At 43.8% G+C, this 22,288-nt stretch overlaps 1 protein-coding gene across 1 annotated transcript; it reads right to left on the reverse strand.

The window, feature by feature from the left end:
- Nucleotides 1–293: 293 nt before the first annotated feature.
- On the reverse strand, nucleotides 294–18,785 carry CCN5 (cellular communication network factor 5). The gene is made up of 5 exons (XM_056845269.1): nucleotides 18,686–18,785; nucleotides 9,249–9,468; nucleotides 6,948–7,199; nucleotides 5,290–5,492; nucleotides 294–767 (listed from the first exon to the last, which is right to left on the reverse strand). Exons 1-5 carry the CDS (start codon nucleotides 18,731–18,733, stop codon nucleotides 744–746), a joined length of 747 nt encoding a protein of 248 aa, XP_056701247.1. The 5' UTR covers nucleotides 18,734–18,785; the 3' UTR covers nucleotides 294–743.
- Nucleotides 18,786–22,288: the final 3,503 nt, after the last annotated feature.

The raw sequence follows: 22,288 nt of genomic DNA on the forward strand, positions 1-22,288 counted from the left end.
CAGATTCCCAATTTCCCCACCAACCACCCACTGTCCCTGAAGAAGCACAGTTGGGAGGTGGGGGGAGAAGGCTGTAGCAAGGGAGGAAGGTGGAAAAGCTGACTCCCTCTAGCATGACTATATTCATACTGAAATGTCTACTCCATTGATATGCAATTAAGATTTGTCAACAAATGTGAAATATTTGGGTTGGATCCCTTGAATGAAACACTGGTCACCCATCCTCAGGCACTTTGTGATTGCATTTGTTTATTTATTTCTAAGAAACAACCTATTGGGTGGGGGACGGCAACTCCTTCACCTGCAAGCTCACCAGAATTGTTCTTCAGTGAAGAGATAACACAGAGAGAATAACAGGACATGTTTTCTTGAATTATGGCAGCTGCAAAGCATCATGTCTTGCTCTCCCCCTTCCCAATGGGTTGATTTACAATAGTAGCCACAAGCTGGTAATAAACACATCAGCATGGTACAGTATAAAACCTATGCCCTGGCTTTCCTCACTGAAAGATTACATTGTCTAGTGTAATTGCAGTGGAATCGAGGGGAGGAAGACACATGTCGGCCATTATGAGGGGTTGGTCTTTAGTCTTCTTGCTCCTTTCCAGTGAAGGCCAGTCATTTCTTCTCTCTGTTCCTAGGCAATGCTCCCATCACCACAGAAACAAGAGCAACTTGGGTTTGTGCCAATCCAGCTGCTGGGATAAGGCCAATATATCAACTTCTGAATGGAGTGCATCAGTTTACAACTGGTTTCCTCTTCCTCTCTGCAGAAAGAGAGAGACAGAGAGAGAACATACAGTGTAGTGGTTAGAGAATCACACTAAGAACTGGGAGATCCACATTCAAATTTCCAATCTGCCATGAAGTTTACTGGGTAACCTTGAGCCAGTCACTTTCTCTCAGCCGAGCCTACCTCACAGGATTGTTGTGAAGAGAAAATGGAGGAAGCCATCCTGATCTCCTTGGGATAAACACGTATTAGAGAAAGCTCTAATTCATCTGTCTAATAATTAGATGAATTAGAGCTTTCTCCCCAACTTCTGAGAACACACAATGGAATAAGAGATTTGGGACCACATTAACCATTAGCCAGATGTGTCAACAGTCTCCCAACTTCTTTTTAAATAATTCAAAAGGAATCTCAGGTTAATGGGAACCTCAAGGTTGGGAACCTCAAGAAGGAAAGAGGCTGTTTAAGCCCCTTTCCCTCTTTCATTTGTTCACTCACAATTGACCCTCCTAAGTTTCTTTTATCCCTAAAGAAGAAAATAATATGTGGTTCCCATATATCTTTTCCCCTATGGAAAGGAACGATGCTTAAAGAGGATGATTTCAATGTTTTTAAAAAATTCAGAGGGATAGGAGAAAGGGATAAGTGGTAGGTATTTGCTTACTAGTTCTACTGAAATATGAAACTGAACAGCAGTTGATTTTATTTCTTTATTTGTTTACTGGATTTTTATCCTGCCCTCTTCCCCAGCCATTTTCGCTTCCCTTCTTGACTTTAATTCCGCCTCTCAAAGGGCAATATGAACACATATCTAAACAAACAAACAATTTTCTTGTCTACAATGTGTTATGATGTTCAAAGTGCAATATAGAAAGTAGAGGATAGCCACTTATATTTTGGTCAGCGTAGATTTTCTTTTCATTTGACAAGGACACAGAAAATGTCAAAAAGCAGGAATTCTGAAATTTATCTGTGGTCTATTATTTCCTGTAACGTCTCTACAGGGGGTCATACACCACGTGCCTCTGTTCTTCTCTTGCTTTTGGCTTCCTGCCATTCCCTTTCTGTCCTGATCAAGTGGTCCATTCAACCTATTTGTTTCCAACAGTAAGCAGCCGGACCCCTCCTCCCGCTAAGGAGTGCTTTGGAGGCACAGGGGCCAAAGACTGGCATAAAAGCAAGCCACTACTCCCCACAAAATGGATACCCCTCAGAGCGTTTTGGGATCTATCTTGTTTGTCAAGCTTGGGCAGGAAGGGGGTTGGCAGCCGAACCTTTCTCCTGGTCCTTAAGGTGTGTCTGGATGGACAATGGGTCTAGCTAATCCCCATTGTGTCACCTTAAGGTGATTTAATCAGCCCTGCAAGCAGACCATCACTTACCCTATCTGCACCCATCCCAGCAACTGGTATTCAATAGAGAAGCCCAGGCACACTCTTAGGTCCTGATGACCCATCAAGCCTCCTTTTGGCAGAACCCTGGAACAGCAATCAATTCTTTGTCTCTGGCTTCCTTGCCAGTTTACCTCATACCGCCTCAGGACCCATTTTGGGGTATAAATATTGGTCCTTTGGCCATTCATTGTGTGTGTCCTGGATCCGTGCACTCAACCCCACTTGCATGTGGGCTCATCCTTTTGCTCCTGGAAACACTGGCCGTTTTCCACCTCGGCGCTGCTTTCCCTGGACATCCCTTCAAGACTGGTAACTATCACCCTTCCCTGAAGCCCTATTGAACTTCCTCCCTTTTCTCTTAGTCAGCTCTCGTATGTTTTGCGGGTGTATGTTCATTTCTTAAAATATACTACTTTACTTTTGTAATTATTTAATAAAAACCCATTTCAATTATACAATCACCTGCTCATTTAAGAGTTCTCACCTGGGATGATCCTGGTATAAATAGGTTATAGATCCCAGTTACCCCCTCTTGGTCTCCGTCTCCAGCTAATTCCCCCCAACTTAAGTGCTTAGGGTAACACAATATTCATTTGGTGGACAGAATTGAAGCATGTCAATATTTTTGACATATTCTAGCCCTGTTCAGTACTTACAATTATGGCACTCCAACAGCCTTGCATAATGAGACTGCTCACTGTCTGCAATCCTCCCAATATGTGAGGTTTCCATTTTGAGTCAATAGGGCTAGATGCATATTTTCTAATTCAGTACTCACAAATGAATGCTCGCTAAAATCTGGGTTTCCTATTATGTATACTGAAGCTGGAAAATAGTCTTACACCACTTTATACTTCATGTTTCTTTCCTGAAGGGAACTTGTCCTCATTTGGGAAGCTACACAGGCAGGACTAGAACCTCCTCAGTCAGGCAGCAAAGGATCTGTCCTCAAAGCAGACCCATTTAAAACTGGTCAGGTGGCTCATTTGGTTCTAGTGGTGCCAATAAATCAAGCTATTGTATTTTGGGTCATGGGTGGTCCATTGCTATTCTAGGATTCAGCTGCTTATAGATCTTGGCACTTAAATTGAAAGTATTGATTTTGCTGAAACAATTTCTGCCTGCCTAAGGGAAAATGTCACTCTCAATATCAGGCCTTCGACACACAAATACAGCGGTACATAAAGAATTTAGTGAGAAAGGAGGCTAAGAAGTGCCTCAAAGTTTGCATTTGTGTGTGGGGTGGGGGGAAATATTCCCCTTCTTTCAGTCAAGTTCTGTAGATCCTGAGGGCAGAATGACATTACAGAACCCATGGATACCTCTGAAAATGGCAGTAGTGTGTCACATTTCTCCCTCTGTAACGTCTACTTCAGCTTCCTCAATTCTGCATATTCTCTCCACTCTATAGGTGTGGCAGCCTTTGAAGACCAGTACTGAACAAGGCAACTAGAATGCTGGTGGGTATGAGTAATGGAGAATGTATCTCACCAGTCTTACAAGATAGTTGCCAATTTGCTTCCAGCCCTCATTCCAAGTGCTGATTATTACCTGTAAAGACTTAAACCACTTGAGACCAGGGGACCGAAGGACAGCCTGCTCCCATAGGAATCCGTATGTCAGCTAAGAATCAACTCAGGATGTCTTGCTCAGTGTCCCTACCCTGACAGGTCTCTGTGTGAGCATGAGAGACTGGGGTTTGGATCCAACAAAGCATTTCTTCAGATGGAACAGTTTCTACCTGCAGAATGCAACTTTCCCACCTCCTCCCTTCCATAGCAGCTCTAAATGCCCCCTGAAATGTCGCATGGGGGGTATCCCCCAGGCAGGGTTGCAAATATCCAGGTGGGACCTGGGGATCTCCAAGAATTACAACTAATCTCTAGATGAACAGAGATAATTTCCCCTAGAGAAAATGGCTGCACTGGACGGTAAACTCTATGGGATTATATCCCACTGAGGTCCCTCTCCTCCTCAAATCCTGCCCTTCCCAAATCTCCAGGGATTTGCCAACCCAGAAATGGCAACCTTATCCCCAGGAGAAGAGTTGGGAGGCATTTTGAGCTCCATTTGTGAATGCTCATTGGATCCAAGCCAGGGCCTTTTCTATTGGGATGCCTCAGCTGAGATTCACCTGGTGCTGAGCTTGTTGAGGCACCAGCCAGGAAGCTTTGTATTCCTAGACCCTGAATCAATCATTTTGTGTTTTTTGTTTCTCTCCTACTGAACTTTATGTCACTGTCTTCTTTTTTGTAAAGCAACAAAAGTTATCTTTTTTTTTTACTTTTAAAAAAATCACTGTTGTTTTATTCTGGCCTATGATTTTATTCTCCTCTCCCTGCCCCAAGTGTTGATGTGATTTTTGTCATAAACTTTGAGAGTTTAATGTTTTTTAAAATATTTGGAAGCTGTCTCGGGCGCTATGCTGATGAGCGGGATGTATTAATATTGCAAGTCAGTAAATGAAACTCCTCTAGGTGCATCAAAATGGGAGCAGGAAATGGAGATCATATCTACACAGGATAAGCTGAGTGATGGTATTGCAGTAGAAGAGGGTGGGGATTGTAGTTAGGGTTGCCAATCTCCAGGTGCTAGCTGGAGATCTCCTGCCATTACAACTGTTCATCAGCCAATATAGTTCAAATCCTCTAGAGAAAATGGCTGCTTTGGCAATTGGACTCTATGGCATTGAAGTCCCTCCCCTCTCCAAACTCTGCCCTCCTCAGGCTCTGCCCCCCAAAATCTCCAGGTATTTCCCAATCAGGAGCTGGCAACCCTAATTGTAGCGCATGGCTAACCACAGATCAGCTGCCCCATGGTACAATGCCAACTCCCATCAGGGCACCCTATACACACATAGTTCTCATAGGTACCAATAACACATATACATACACACACCTCCATTTGGGCTTACAGTGGGCCTTCCAAGTGTTCTGCCCATTCACACCCATACTTTATTTCTACTTGGACTTCCACCCTCGCCATGGCCAACTCTTGCTGCTGCCCCGGGATAACCTGCCTGTTTCTCACTGCTCCTTGTCTTCATTGCTGCAGGTGTGGAGTCTCTTCTTTGTTGCACCTTGGGCTTCCAGGTGGCAAGGCGAGCCTTCCCATCTTCTCTGAAAATCAGTGGTTAGCTTTAAATCAAGGCCTGTCACTTACCATGCTGGCAGTTCTCACAAGACCGAAGCAAGGTCTGAGGAAGCACAAGCGTCTCTGAGTCTCAAGCCTGCAGTACACATTCTGGTTAGACACTCGTGTTGAAATCCCCACGTTACAGGTTGTAGAGCAGGCCGACCACGCTGAACTCCACTCTTGACATGGAAAGGGGAAAGCTACCGACGCTGCCCCAGGTAGCCTTTGTGCTGAGTGAGGAGAGAAATAAGGAAAGTGGCTTACTGGGATGTTATTTACCAGGTGAGGTGATGTTTTATATACAGGGTTGCCAACATCCAGGTCAGGCCTGGAGATCTCCCGCTAGGGTTGCCAGGTCCCTCTTCGCAACCAGCAGGAGGTTTTTGGGACGGAGCCTGAGGAGGAAGGGGTTTGGGGAGGGGAATCCAATTGCCAAAGTGGCCATAGAGTCCAATTGCCAAAGCGGCCATTTTATCCAGGTGAACTGATCTCTATCAGCTGGAGATCAGTTGTAATAGCAGGAGATCTCCAGCCACCACCTGGAGGTTGGAAAAGATCCAAACAGCACTACAAGGTAATATAAACACAAGATAAATTTATAAAGGTGCAGGTAAGTGCAAGGAGTGAACATATGTACAAAAATTAAGGGAAACACAATCAGGTTTTTTTTAAAACAATTAGCATAAATAGTCCAGCAAGATATGCAATATGACAAAAGAAATTGTCCAATTATTTGTTAGCTGGTACCGAGAAGTACAGGAAAGTCTTTCATGGACAGCTATATTGTTTTTATGTGATCCATTGGACAATTTCTTTTGTCATATTGCATATCTTGCTGGACTATTTATGCTAATTGTTTAAAAAAAAACCTGATTGTGTTTCCCTTAATTTTTGTACATATGTTCACTCCTTGCACTTACCTGCACCTTTATAAATTTATCTTGTGTTTATATTACCTTGTAGTGCTGTTTGGATCTTTTCCATCATCTATACAGCACTGAGCCTTCATTCTCTCCAGACCACCTGGAGGTTGGCAACCCTATCTCCCACTATTACAGTTGATCTCCAGACGACAGAGATCAGTTCCCCTGGACAAAATGGCCGCTTTAGAGGGTGGACAGAATGGCACTGTACCCTGCTTCTCACACCCCACCCTCCAAAGGCTCCACCCCTCCCAAATCTCCAGGTATTTCCCCACCCAGATCTGGAAACCCTATTTATATACCTCCCTGCTATGAAAAGCTTCAACTGCCCATTTCCATATATTACGCCTCTATTCACAGGACAAGACATTTTCCTCCAAGCCAGATGGCAATCCTACTCATAGAGAGAAGAACCCTTAATCCTCATTTAGGCCTTGATTGATACAGTTCAATTTCTGAATACATTCTTGTTCTGTCATATCACATTCTGCACATGTACCCAAGTATGGCTAGTTTGAGGATGGCTACTCGAAGCCTCTGATGGAATTACCGGGGAGATTTTCTGGCTTTTGTGAATGTTTGTAAAAATTTATGTTGTAAATAGAATGACTGTATAAAGGTCTTTCAGATTTCAAAAGGAAATGCGGCACTAGGGCTTGAATTCTGAAGTTCTGCCATACATATGTGACATTTTGCTTAGGCTGTTTTGCTTAGACTGCAGAAGTCCTGCCACAAATGCGGATCGGGCCCTGTGAGTTTTACCTGCCATGGCATCCTGAAAGACCTGTCTCTCTTGTCTGTCACAAACCCATTCCGGACAGCACTTCCCCGGGACTTCCACACGCCTTGGATGGGGGCAGTCTGGAGTGGGGAGGCGGACATCCTCACTGCAGAGGGGGATGCAGGTCACACCTCCCCCTGAACACTGGCACCGTAGTTTACAGTTTGGCTGGAATGCTTCACCGTCCTGATAGATCTTGCCGTTCACTTCGCAGCTGTCGTCCCCCTCCTCATCTGCAGTCGACGACATTCAGACAAAGCAGAGATCATAGAACGACTCACACCATGGCATTAGGAACTAGGGCAGAGCCATCCTTTAGTATCAGCGGGGGAATCTGACACCGCCACATTTTATTAACGCTGCGATCTGTGCTGCCTTTTTAGGAAAGGAACATTTCTCCAATGAATTCTTCCTCAGTAAAACAAACTGCCGGGTTTGAAATTAGGGTTGAAACTTGAAAACCACCACAACAAAAACTTTAAAAACTCATAATGCACAGGGAAGGAACATTGTGGATATACGTATTTTTTGTGAAGGTTAAATTGTGCATCTGGACAAAAAGCATCAGTTTCAAAAATGCATATTGGAGGAGAGGGAGAGAGGGAGTGACAATAAAAAACAGCAACAAGTATACTGTGGTTGTTGGTTTTAAACTACCTACAATTTTGTAACCCATACTGAAAACTGAAAGTGCTGAACATTAAAAGACACTATAATTATACATGATGTACAAAAGAAAGCCTTCCAATTTTAGCTGCATCTAAATGGGGGTGCAAAAATGCATCCCCACCATAGGGGCAGTGACAGGTGGTATGGGATCCGGTGGAATGGTATCCCCATATGCTGCCCCTCCCACTTTTCCTCCAGAAAATGCAGATGTGTGCCCCTGCACCTTGGAAGCCCCACTTCCCCTTTCCCAGATGAGCTGAGCTTGGAAAGGGGGGGAGGGAAGCCCTTTAAAGGACCAGTAAATAGGAGAAGGAGAGCAGAGCTTTGCCCTACCGTTTTGAAGGTGGAGGTTATATCTGCCCTGCCTCTTAGTGACTGTGGGTGAAGTATCCACTGTTGGAGTGACTAACTCAGCATGCCTGGACATTGGAGGGTGCTAAACCACTCTAAGCATATGTGTTATCTCTTGAATGGGATGTTCCTCTCTTTGTCTGAACCTGGGAGCTGCCCTCTGACCCCTCCTCCTTCTTTCTCAGTAGCCATTGTTTCTTTTCTCTTTCCACATGGACTTTGACGAAGACAGACATTTCTGCAGGTCTCTCCTGTAGAAACAAATATCCCATACTTGCATTCGTGTGACACCGGAATAGCTGGCCACTTGTATTAGGGAAATGTTCTCTTTAGATTAGGTTTCTATCTTTCTGTCAACTGGAACTTGAATGTGAACAGAATCTACTTCAATAAATGTAAGTTGTATGTGTGTGCTGTCAAGTCACAGCTGACTTATGGCGATCCCGTAGGATTTTCAAGGCAAGAGATATTCAGAGGTGGTTTTCCATTGCTTGCCTCTGCGTGAGCTATATTAAACAAATATACAGTTGCCAGTGGAAGATCGTCTGCTGTGGTGAGAGACCTCGCAACCATACCTGTATAAATACATGCGGATATCCTCTACATCACAGTTTGGTCTTCACTTGCCTCAAATCTTGAAGGGTACTATTTTGAGAATTGTATTAGCATTATTTTCCTGTATGGCAAAATAGTCTTCCTTGCAATTTTACTGGTTTGTTTGATGCCTTAAGTGCTTAAGCTAGTTTAAGACTCCTCAGATGGCAGTATTCTTAAAAGGGTAATAGTCCCAGGAGCTGATGACAGTTCTGCATCTTCCTGAGAGAAGTGATTTTGTTCTTAGTTAAGTCTTGTTATTTTGCGAGGGGCTAATATTTGCTTAGCTCACATCCCTGTCAGCTGACCTGAACTTTCCAAGTAGGACAGGAAATCAGGGCATATTTGCAGAGTTTTGTTTGCATCTCTGCCAGCTACCATGGGAGTTCCAGAGCAGAGAATAGAGAAGACTGCATGATGACGTAAAACGAAGCCCGTAGTATGTACCCAATTCCTGAACAGTAATTACAAAGTTAGATTTATGCGACCGTGAAAGCGTTATTCCTTTCTAGTGATGATACCCACCAAATGGTGGGAATGTGTGAAATCTACAGCCTGGCCCAACTTTAGATTTGAAGCTCAGAACTTCCAAACATGCAAAAACAGGAGAAGGCCAAGGAAGAGGGCTGGTTTACCGGCCAGCGATACCCCGACGGTCCATAACTCACAATTGCAGGTGCCTCCTCCTCTCCCTGCAGGAGCGGTGCTGGAATCACAGACAAGACCCTGGCTCTGATCACACACGCGAAGGTAGTCGCAGGGCTCTCCCAGCCTGCGAGCACATATATTACAGCACCCGCATCCATCCAGAACCAAGGGGGAGCCTGGCGGGCAACGGGGAGGGAGCCAAGGGCAATAGCATGGAGTCTGGCAGAGCTGAGCACAGATCTGCACGAGAGAGACAAAGAAATGCCTGGGATAGGAAGAAGTGCCATCATGTGTTCTTAGGTGCACATTTAGGGCACGCCCCAACATAGCATTTGCCTATACAATCCCCCTGTGAAATGGACAGTAGAATTGCAAGAGCCTGATAGTGGTTTGAGTGTCAGATTAGGATAGGGTGCCAACCTCCAGGTACTGTATATACACAAAGTGCAAATATTTATAAGCTACTGAGGTGAAACATAGACCATATACGTGACATATACACAACACAATTATATACAATATGTACAGTTCACACAAAAAATGTAGAGAAATTTCCAAAGGTCTCAACTGAGTACCAAACATATATAGAGGAAGTTCCAAAGGTCTCAACTGAGTACCAAATGAATGCTAATATTGTAATCCTTGTGTAAAGTTCATATAGAGCCACAATCATCGATGGATACGGCCGTTTCAGATCCACAGCAGTGGAAATCTTTCTTCAGTCCTTCTAAAAATTAATATATTACCATCAGTATATAAATATATAAAGATTATGACTATTAAAAAATGAGTCAATACAATATACTTACAATACAAAAGTGCTGTTACATATTCATCATTCCTTCCCACACAGGGTAAGTATAAGCAATTACAATCAGACGTCAGTAAAGTACATCACATAGTGCAGCTAGTAAACTAGAACAGAGTCTTAATCAAATACAAAGGAAAACCTTTTGGTACGAGTACAGAGGTGCCATTTTTCTCCCCCCAACCTCCAGGTACTAGCTGGAGATCTCCTGCTATTACAACTGATCTCCAGCCGATAGAGATCAATTCACCTGGAGAAAATGGCCGCTTTGGCAATTGGACTCCATGGCATTGAAGTAGTTCCCCTCCCCAAACCCCCTGGGCATCTTGGACATCTTCTGGGCATGGAGTAGGGGTCACTGGATGTATGTGGGGGAGGTAGTTGTGAATTTCCTGCATTGTGCAGGGGGTTGGACTAGATGACCCTGGTGTTCCCCTCCAACTCTATGATTCTATGATTCCTCAGGCACCGCCCAAAAAACCTCCCACCGGTGGCAAAGAGGGACCTGGCAACCCTACATTAGAATCTGGAAGACCCAGGCTTGGAATCTCCACCCTACCATGGAAACTCACTGAGGGACTTTGGGCCAGTCACTGTCTAAACTGGCCTAACCTCCCTGATGGGGCAGTTGTGAGGATAAAATGGAGGAGAGGAGAACAATGTTTTCTCCCCACTGGGGAAAAAAACACAGAGAGCTAAATTATATTTGCAGTAATTGTCCCTTGAGGGACTGGCCCTTCTCCTTATTCACCTCCTCTCAATGTATTACACATGAAGCAGCTTACAATACAATTGATATCAATAATGCAGTAGAATAAAAATTGGAAAACATTAGTAAAGCAATCAGCAGTAGCATAAAAACATCAGGGAACAAACTGCAAGATATTAGAAAATGAAATCTCTTATCCTAAAAGCTCGGCAAGGGGCATGTTTTAAAAACTCACTAAGAAAGACAGGTACGGTAAATAAAATTGCATTTGATCCCCTCAGAAATTAAATCATATTTTACACATGAACAAAGTATTCTGTTGGAAATGCAGACCACAAGATGTGAATGATAAACATATGTTTTATAAATGTCTGGTAGTTTCAAAGTTTCGGAGAGACATAGAGAAATTAAATGAATTATAGGAAGAACCCTGAGAGCCGCAAGGTACAGTGGTCAGACTGGGGAGGGGCTGTGGCTCAGTGGTAGAGCATGTGCTTGGGATGCAGAAAGTCCCAGGTTCAATGCCCGGCATCTCCAGTTAAAGGGACTAGGCAAGTAGGCGACGTGAAAGACCTCTACCTGAGACCCTGGAGAGCCGCTGCCGGTCTGAGTAAACAATACTGACTTTGATGGACCAAGGGTCTGATTCAGTATAAGGCAGCTTTATGTGTTCATGTGACTAGGACCATGGCTAATATTTGGATGGGAAACCTCCAAGGAATACCAGGATCATGACGTGGAGGCAGGCAATGGCAAATCACCCCTGAACGTCTCTTGCCTTGAAAACACTTCAGGGTTGCCACAAGTCAGCTGCGACTTGATGGCAAAACTGGGAAAAAAAGAAAAGAATAACTCTAGTAAATAGTCCTAAACATTTATTATTGGGAATTTTGCCTAGACATGCACCTGTAACATATGGCTCTTGATGTATTGATGGCTGCCAAAATGCTGTTTGCTAAAAATAAGGAAAAGGCAATAAGTTTAAATGTTAACGCTTGGAAAAATGAAGTATGGGAATTGGCTAAATTATCTAAATTGACTGAGTTGATAGATGAGGGGAGGTTAAACATGCTTACTTCTCTCATTCTTGGAAGCCCTTTTCCAATGTTTGAAATAGACAGCTAGGTATTCAATTTGATCTTTTCAACTGTAGGACAGCGTAATGGAAGGATTGATTGTGAAGTAGCAGATGACTGGGAAAAGAAAATAATCTTGTATAAGTAAACTTAGGTTTAAATGCAAGCAATAGAGTTACCCTGTACTGAATGATTCATATGGTTACTTGGAAAAGATTATTAGGGACTGTGGTCTATACTACGTTTAGCTTATTGAAACTAAGATCCTGCTATAGAATTTTGCATATTTGATAAGTCATGTTAAGACTTATGCTTTGCTTTGGTTCTGTTTGGTTCTACATCCCTAATCCTGTTGCATTATTTATTGAATGGCCCATCCTGTTGATTGTATTGACTCACTCTGTGTAATCCGCCTTGAGTCCAAGTGAGAAAGGTGGACTATAAATGATGTAAATATATAAATAATGTTAAAAAAAACTAGGTATGGATGGTACCTTAAAGTTTGGTAGACAAAATGGGTTCAGTTTAGCTGTGATGTTATAGTTGCTTGGATATTGGTGTTTATGACCTTTTTTGAATTGTTTAACAAGATATGATATATATTTTGTTTATAATCTGCCTGACCCATTGAGATTTAGGCTGTACCGTTGTGTGTTCTATGATGCATTGTACTATACTATGCTCGTATGAAAAAACTAATTATTTTTTAAATTGTCTTCACCTGACACGAACAGGATAACAGGTAAGGTACCAGGAGAACCTCTCTGGTTGGAGGGCATTTCACAGTTGAAGTGCCTCTACTGAAAATGCCATGTTTCTGATTTCCACCCACCTCCCTGCAAATGGTGGAACACATAGATCTGGGCTTGGGACGTCAATCTTAAATGGTGAGCATGCCAGGTAGTTAAATTCCCATATAACCCACTGAAGTCAAGATTGTACTCTTAAGATTTCACAGATGAAATAAGGGAATGTTTGTAATTCCTCAAGTTTCATAGGAATTATCACTTCCGGAAGCCCACCCACATTCCACTGTCATCTCATTGCTGATGGTTCCACCCTGCCTGCTGTGTGCAGTGACTTATCAAAACCTTGTCAACAGAGCCAAATCGAACCAAAGTTATGTATATCATTTTAGCTCTAGAAATTTTTAAAAAACATGAGTGGGGGCACTGTGAGAACTTGAGGGTGTGGAATATGATTCCCTCCAGAGGCCCCCCTCCCCACACTATTGCTATCTCAGCCTTCACTCCCCCTCATAGCCCCTACAACTTCTCCCCTTTCCGTATTCCCTTCCTTCCCTCTCCCCTTTCTCAATTCCCCTTTCATCTGTCACTTTCCCTCCAGTCCTTCTTTCTTTCCCTCCAGCTCCCATCCCCTGCTGCATTTTTCTTCACTTTCTTTCTCCACTCTTGCTTTGCTTCTTTCCTCCACCATCTTCCCTGTTGCTTTTCTTACCAGCCCATTCCTTCTTGCCTGTCCAGTTTACCTCTGCAGCAGCCATTCCGTATTACCTAGGCAACTGCTGTTGCCAATGTTGCCTAGGCAACCCAAAATGCGAGTTCTTGTGAGCTAATCTTGTGAAATCTCAGCATTTAAAAACGTTTTATTTTATCCCTTCATTTAAAAAATAAAATAAAACAAAGCTTTTTCTGCAAGCCTGGGATTTCCCCAAGATTTATAGAAACATTTCCCCCTTCCATACTTGGCCCCATTGTGGAGATATTTTGATCTGGACTTTTTGGGCAAGTTTATTTTATTTATTTATTATTAGTCTTGTATACCGCTCTATATCCTGGCCAAGGCCGGACTCAGAGCAGCTGACAGGCATAAAAATAACTCACACATTTAAAACACGATACATATAGATTAATAGTTCAGAGTAAGATATATAGATACTTGTCCTATAGTAGTCAAAATATCCTCTGGAGTGGAAGGTGACATCAGTTTCCATGTGGTGTCCCAGCCAGACTGACCTAATCAATCTACTTAGCTCCAGCAAAGTGGCTTCATCATGTACCCATTCTATGTGCTACCTATGTTCCATTGTATCAGCAATATATTCAAATGGCAGTCTGGGCATTGCATGGTACAGTAGGGTTCACGTGTATTTATTTGTATGCATGTGTTTTATAAACAACATGTATTCCCCATAGGAAAAGTTGAGGGCAGCAGGAAAAGAGGAAGACTCAACAAGAGATGGATTGACTCAATAAAGGAAGCCACAGCTTTCAGTTTGCACGATCTGAGCAAGGCTGTCAAAGATAGGACATTTTGGAGGACTTTCATTCATAGGGTCGCCATGAGTTGGAAGCGACTTGACGGCACTTAACACACACACACACACACACACACACACACACACACATTCCCCATCTCCCACCCCCATTCAGAGATTTATTATTCCAGAGGGTTGAGAGAGAGCTGAACCCTGAAAAACTCCAGCATCTCACATGAACCCAATTTTGGTATGTTCACAATTAAATAATAGGAACAATATTGTAGCAAGGACAGGTGCCAGCAAAAAGGACTGTCCCTGGTAAATATGGAAGTTGGAACATTCGCAAGGGCCATCCAGCACTTGTCAGGATTTGAACTTTTGCTAACAAGGATAAGAGAAGAAATGTATAGGTAAAGATCATCTCTATACTACAAAAAAAAAATCAACTTTGATTTACAGAGCCAAAAACACTTTTCATTCTCAATATTTACTGGCTCTAGAATGTTGAGCAATTAAACTATCATAACAGGGAATGGACAGTTGCTTAAGCACACCTAAAAGCAAAGGCAGAGCTAAAAGCAAAAACCTTTCCATTTTTTACTTTAAATTCCAGGCAAGGAGTACTAGATAAACAGCTTATGCAGTTCCCTAGCGTATGCATTATATGGATGGCAGGAATATATATCCCCAGAGGTAGATCAAATATTTGCTCACATCAAGGTACGGTAATGGAGGCTCACAGTGCAAATCCAGACACAGAGATTTTGCTCAGTGGGATACATTTTGTTTGCAGAGCAAGATTTAGGTCCGGTAGCACCTTAAAGACCAACAACATTTTCAGGGTATATGCCCCAGATATCTGATGAAGGGAGCTTTGAGTCTCGAAAGCTCAAACCCTAGAAATCTCGTTGGTCTTTAAGGTGCTGCTGGACTCAGATCTTGCTCTTTTACTGCAGACCAACACAGTTACCCCCTGAAACTATTTTGTATGCAAAATTCAATAGCTATGTTAATAATGTTTTTTTTTAAATTACATTACATAATGAATGATGAGATGATGTCATAAAATACATTGAAAGGAGAGCTGGTATGGTGTAGGGGTTAGAGTGTCGGTCTAGGTACTGGGAGAGACAGGTTTGCTCCCCCAGTCTGCCATGGAAGCTTGGCTGGGTAATCTTGGGCCAGCCACTCTCTTTCTCTCAGGGCCAAACTACATGTCACATCTGCCACTTGGTTGCCTCAGGGACTTAGAGCAGGATGCCAGCTGCAAGCTGCTCATGGGAAGTCTATTTAGAAACACTGCAGGAGCCTGATTCTGGAGGAGGGGCTGTGGCTCAGTGGTAGAGCCTCTGCTTGGCATGCAGAAGTTCCCAAGTTCAATCCCCAGCATCTCCAGTTAAAGGGACTAGGCAAGTAGGTGATGTGAAAGACCTCTGCCTGAGACCCTGGAGAGCCACTGCCGGTCTGAGTAGACAATACTGACTTTGATGGACCAAGGGTCTGATTCAGTATAAGGCAGCTTCATATGTTCATAAAGAGCATGTGTGCAGCCCCCCCTGATGGGACTGATAATGCCCCCAGCACCATTTTGGATCAGGAAAGACAGCAGGAGTCCCTCCTTCCCCCACACCACGAACCCAATCAGAATTGTGCCCCTGTTTCTAAACAGAGTTCTCATGGGAAACCTGCAGCTGGCATTGGGTTGCAGGTACCCACGTCAACCCTGTGGAAAACATAAAAACAATGTTGCACTTACCTGTAACTGTTGTTCATTGAGTGGTCCTCTGTGCAGGCCCACATGGGGTACTGCGCATGCGCAGGCTGGCCTGCATGCACAGTACCCTATGTGGGACTGCACAGAGGCCACGGCAATGAACATGCAGTTTGTTTGGTCCTCAGCCTCAGCTACCTTACAGGACTGTTGTGGCGATAAGCTAGAGGAGGGGAGAAAGCTGTTCTAAACCGCTTTGGGAGAAAAGGGGAGTATAAATGTCTAAATTAATATCGACCTCACATGGTTATTGTGAGAATAAAATGAGGAAGGGAAAACCATGTATGCTGCCCTGAGCTTCTTGGAAGCAGGGCAGGATTAAAATGCACTAGATTAAAAAAAAGTGACACTGCAAAATGTTACAATGGGCAAAGGCATTTTTGGTTATGTTCCAGTGGCTTTTTCATCAGGCCTAGTTTCTAGCCTATTGCATTGCACAGAACACAGTATCTTTGCAACTATTACTATAAATATTTATAAATACTATTTATAGCAATGCTAGCAGTGGCAGCTGGGGCTGGTTGAATAATGCATTGTTAAAAAAATCTCAGGTGTGCTTTTTTGGGGTTTGCATTAACTTCAATTTTTGTCAGGATAAAATGACTTCAGTCATTGTCATAAGATCAAACATGGCATTTCAGACTATTGAGGGAGACTTTCAAAGGTGAAATCTGTCAACCTATGCTGACAGATGCGTTCACAAGTGATACTGGCCAATCTTTTGTATGTTTGTGTTTGTACTAGTTCTCTTGCCTGCCCATCACTATGGTAGGCAAATAAAGCCTAAAAAGGGGGAGGAGGAGGGGCAGGAACACTCAACTCTCCTGCAGAAATAAAGGGGGAAGAGAAAGGGAGAAAGATGCTGGATTTGGCTCAGTTATGTTCCAGACCATTTCACACAGCACACAAGTTCATGCTTGGTAATTAGCCGCACGTTACAGGCTGAAGTGCCCCGCATATATTTTTTATTTCTTCACGCTGAATCGTCATTCCAGATGTCACTGCGAAGCTGGCGCATACCTGCTTCCCATTTCTTAAGAGCCCCTTTAACACGACCTTTTGTATTTGCTCAGCTCCCACATCGAAGCATTCACTGAAGGAAGAATGCAGAATCCCAGCGGCGGAATGAAGGAGCAGGCAAGTGGAGGGGTGGTGGAATTTGTTTGACTTTCTCCTCTTGCATCGGTACCATGAATAGTCATTTTAAAGGTCGGATTTAAAAAATCAGCATTGAGCGAGGACCAGAATCGACCCTGCATAAATGGCCAAGGTGATACTCTGACCATGCAACCAAGATAAGTCCCTGAGATGCTGGCAGTACAGGAGAAGGCGACAGACATGGCTTATGTCTGTCATTGCATCCCCAACCATTAGGGTTGCCAACCTCCAGGTACTAGCTGGAGATCTCCTGCTATTACAACTGATTTCCAGCCGATATAAATCAGTTCCCCTGGAGAAAATGGCCGCTTTGGCAATCGGACTCTATGGCATTGAAGTCCCTCCCCTCCCCAAACCCTGCCCTCCTCAGGCTCTGCCCCAAAAACCTCCCGCCGGTGGCGAAGAGGGACCTGGCAACCCTACCAACCATCACTGCCGCCAGCCAGGTCTGCAGTGAGCCCCTGAGATGCTGCTCTCAGTCAGGCCAAGTACAACATTTGTCTCTTCTTCCCCTTTTGTATGCCAGCACATGATCATCTTCACAGGTAAATATTGATATTTTTCACACATACTGAATACACTTTCAATGCACTTTAGTAATCTTTTGCAAGGGGATTTTGCCATTTCTAACTTTAAATCCAGCTGCAAAGTGCATTGGAAGTGGATTGAAAGTGCATTATTCAACATGTGTGAAAGCACCCATTGTTTAGGGTTTATTTGGGCAATCCAGCCCAAACAGGTGCCTACCTTGGTTTAGAAAACTCTGGCCTACCCTGGTCATTGTCCAGGAATAAAGTGCCACAATTATTAGAATGGAATTATCATTAAAGTTGAGATATTTATTTTAGTAGGTTCCCTCCTTCCAATTACATGCAAATATACTGAAGACTTGGTATGTTTGGATCGATTTCATCTTTCTCTCATTTATTATAGATTGCTGTATCCTCAGGTAACACTGACTCTCCGGGCACGGGCCTCAGCAATTCAAGCAAGCATGCAACAGCAATGATCTTAGCACTTCCCATATGTACAAAATGTGGAATTTAAGTAGCCGTCCAAAAACTGTAGGAAAACTCAAGTGTTAAAATTGTTTTCGGGGCTTGTGTGTGTATGTGTGTGCATGTGTGTGTGAGAGAGAGTTTTAAATGAACTGTGTTGTTCATCCGGCACAAGCCTGCAGGAGGCATCAGCTGTACATGTGCTTCTCTGTACTTCTGGAGTGAAAGTTGGACAACAATTGAGCAATCCCAAAAAACAATGCCAGCTGCTTGGCTGCCTGCCTTTGTAGGTTGTAACCGGGAGAACTAAGTGTGCAGAAGAAACTATTTAATTGATTGTTATGCAGGATCCTCAGCTAACATCAGCACATCCCTGCGATGCTGGCATGGTGAATGCAGAAGAACCAAATAGAAAGGGTCCACCAAAATCAGGGGTCCATCAAAATATTGGACCACCGGTGCTAAAGGACTGTGTATTTTGGGCAATGGTTTTAAAAAGCTGTCTTTTTACAATTCCCCCGCCCCCTCAACCACCCATTTTCCACAACATGTGATACTATGCTTAAGCATCCATATTACAGAAAGTTAGCGTTGGAGACATCCTTGAAATATTGTCGTTGCCAGGCTGGCCTTGCTTGGTTACAAATTGCTTTGCAAGTGGAGGAAGGGGTGGGTGGGTCCTGACTGTCTAAGCTAACATTTCCCAGCTTCCTTACCTTGGAAAGGAGACAGAGGAAGGAGATCAAGAGAAGCTGGAGTTTCATTCTGACACTTCAGCACATCCCTCCCCAGGCAGTTTGGAGACAGCAGCGTGTCTGCAGTTTTTAAAGTCTGCGAGTAAAGTCCTGCAAGTGTTTATACTCTTTCCTGCTCTGATGTCACTCCCAGGCTCCAGTATAAACACAAGTAGGTTTGGACAAGCATCAAGTTGTTTCTCTCTTTTTTTTCTCTCCCCCCCCCCACATTCCAGCTAACATTTCCATTCACCTCAAGGTGAGAACATGCTACCCATTGACAAAGCACAGGAGGCTTTGCTGTGAGAACTGTGCAATGTACAGAAGCAGAACACAGGAGAAGAGACTGAAGGCATCAGACAGATCAGGTGCATCTTTTCAAGTTCACAGATGTGTCACTGTATGCTTTCAAGAGACACAGGGCTCTTGGGCAGGGAGAGGTTTTAGGGATATCATGACACCCGGGGCTGATTCATACCCGCTGCTGCTTGTGAGGTGGGGGTGGTGGAAGGAAACAGCAGGAGGAGGGGCTCACACCTGCTGGAAGGCATCACTTGCTCTACCTTTACGACATCTCAAAGTGGCTTACAATCTTCTTCTCTTCCCCACAACAGACACCTGGTGAGGTAGATGGGGCTGAAAGAGTTCTGAGAGAACTGTGACTGGCCCAGGGTCACCCAGCAGGCTTCTTGTGGAGGAGTGTGGAATCAAACCTGGTTCTCCAGATTAGAGTCTGCCGCTCTTAACCACTACTCCACGCTGACAGCAGGAGAGGGACTGTACAATCTTAGCAGTGGGTGCAAGCATGTGCCTAACACATGGCCATTAAACGCAAGCAGTGGCTGATGATATTTTGTGGCTCATGCCCACCCTGAGCTCAGCTGGCTGTTTGACGACCACGCACCTGCGTAATGCTGCTTCCGTAGCTGTCATTGTTCATCTTTGCTTTGCCTTCATGCTAACAGAAAAGGAGACATCCCCTATTTCCTTCCAATAAATATGTGAAAGATATTGCCATAGAAAATATTTTTTCTCAGAAGTTAAAGTTGGCTCAAGAATGTCTACACTGTCTTGTTATTGATGTTTCCTGAATCTACTATGGATGTTGCAATCCTAATTTAATAATAGATTGTGCATCACTGCTTAAGTGTAATGACGTTGCCAACGTTTCTAATTACCTTGTTCAGAATATGAATTTCTCCAGCTCATAATGTTTGGATGCCTCATGAATCAAGCATCATTTTCTTAAGAGGTCCCTTACCCTCTATAAAACTCTCAATGAATGACTTGTTGATTGCTATGAATCTGCCTGAATAATAACACATTGTAGACTCATACACAAAAGTTCTGCAAAGTTAACCTCTGACTTTTGATTAAACTCTCATTGATCACTGTGAAATTACAAAACCAGATCACTTCACCCAGCAGCTCTTTGTTTACTGTCTTCTCTGTTTGGATCAATCCTCATGTTTCTTATGTGATTGCAGTCCTCTACCAAGATCTAAACTGAGGCTATCTTATTTTGGTCACATTATAAGAAGACAAGAGTCACTGGAAAAGGCAAGAATGCTAGGAAAAAGTTGAAGGCAGCAGGCAAAGAGGAAGACCCAACATGAGATGGATTGACTCAGTGGAGGAAGCCACAGCCCTCAATTTGCAAGATCTGAGCAAGGCTGTCAAAGATAGGACATTTTGGAGGACATTGATTCATAGGGTCGCCATGAGTCGGAAGCGACTTGATGGTACTTAACACACACACACCCAAGATCTAAAGCCTGCTTTTGTTCCCTGATGTGTTGGTGTTGATGGTAAGTGTGTATGTTGAATTTCCAAGTAGCTCTCCTTTCGGGATGGTATTAGGAACTATGATTCTTGAGGGTGAGAGATTGAGGGTGAGAGATTTAAAACAGATAAAAACAAGTATTTTTTCACACAACGCATCGTTAAATTGTGGAACTCCCTGCCCCAGGATGTGGTAATGGCTGCCAATTTGGAAGGCTTTAAGAGGGGAGTGTACCTGTTCATGGAGGGCTATTCATGGCTACTAGTCAAAATGGATACTAGTCATGATACATACCTATTCTCTCCAGGATTAGGTGCTTTGGAAGACAGGCAGGATAATGCTGCTGCAGTTGTCTTGTTTGTGGGCTTCCTAGAGGCACCTGGTTGGCCACTGTGTGAACAGACTGCTGGACTTGATGGGCCTTGGTCTGATCCAGCATGGCCTTTCTTAGGTTCTTAGGTTCACAGCAGGGAACACCTATTGGTCATTCTAGCACAAATATTCCAAAAATCCTAGTATTGCTGTGATGAGTGCAAAGAAGACAGGTTGTACAAATTCCCCCAGGGATCCTTGCTATATGAACCCACTCTGTACTACCACCAGCTGTAATAGTGATAGTCATTTGCTAGTAAGAGAAAAAAGGGCCCATCTCTCCCTCCATGAACTCATGTGCCTGTTATGTTCCTTTAATGAGCTACTGTTTGCTGCTTCTCTCTCCCATCCCACAATGATACGATCCTCCATTGCCTGAGCCCATGCCTGTTGTGGAATGGTTTGCCAGAGGAGCTAAAGATGGCTCTTTCCTTGCCGACCCTTTGAAAGAAGTGCAAGGAAGTGTTATTTGGTAGGGCTTTTCAGAGATAGCTTTGGGAAGGTGCCTTGAGAGCTGGAGTTGATGGTGTAGCAGGGGGTCACTTGAATTTTTTAGGGTGGCTTAAATGGAATGTTACTCTTATCAGGATAGCGAAATGGACTGTAAAGTCTGGTAAAATATCTGAAAATGTGTTTTATTCTGTTTGATGATCTTGTTTCCGGGAGAATGCACTGTTAAATTTCTCCCCCCCCCCCTCTGTGGGAGCTCCCAAAATATGGTAGACATGGAGAAAGGATGGCATAGCTCGCAGAGCTAAGTACCAACAAGTCTGAAATCAGTATAAATTTAGTAATAGTTTGTGGACACCCTGCCGAGCTCAGGAAGTGAAAGGAAACTGCTGCAATTTTGTGAAAAATAGCAAGACAGAATGGAGGCCAAAACCACAACCGAAAGAACAGCCAATGGCCCATACTTAAGATTTTATCAGGACTGTTCACTCACTAAAGTGTCCCCCAGAGGGATTTGCTCCGGCCTCATTAGATTTCAGAGCAGCTCCAGGGAAAGCGACATGGGAACCAGGCAGTGTCTCCGTTGAAGATTCCTCTCTCTGGGCAGAACCAGAATTGCTCGATTAGCACATTTGCTGGTGCCAAAGATGAGGGCCGAACAGATTGATTCCATGTGTAAACTGCAAAACAATAAACTCCCAGTGGGACTCAGCCATCATCCACTCAAACAACAAAGGTTCCCTTACCTAATTTTCAGTGAGTCAGTCACAGGTCAGCTTTGAGTTCCGTGCTGTAACTCAGTTTCCAACTCTGTGGGCCTTGATTCTGGTTGAAACCACAGCCCATGGGGGGGAAGGAGGGTGCTTTTGCCTCGGCATCACTTGGGGCCATTCAGGTCAGGAAAATGGCACAATGGAAAGGCCGAAGCGCCTTCTTCCCATTCACAGCAGTCCCAGTCAGAACTGGGCCCACAAATGTTT

Source organism: Euleptes europaea, chromosome 2 (assembly GCF_029931775.1).
Source record: "Euleptes europaea isolate rEulEur1 chromosome 2, rEulEur1.hap1, whole genome shotgun sequence".
NCBI lineage: Eukaryota > Metazoa > Chordata > Lepidosauria > Squamata > Sphaerodactylidae > Euleptes > Euleptes europaea.

Coding starts and splice junctions, on each gene's coding strand:
- CCN5 (XM_056845269.1), bottom strand. CDS start 18,733: ATGAAACTCCAGCTTCTCTTGATCTCCTTCCTCTGTCTCCTTTCCAAG. Junction 7,200..9,248: donor AGGAGGAGGCACCTGCAATT/GTGAGTTATGGA, acceptor CGTCGACTGCAG/ATGAGGAGGGGGACGACAGC. Junction 5,493..6,947: donor CTTTCAGGATGCCATGGCAG/GTAAAACTCACA, acceptor CTCCTCACTCAG/CACAAAGGCTACCTGGGGCA.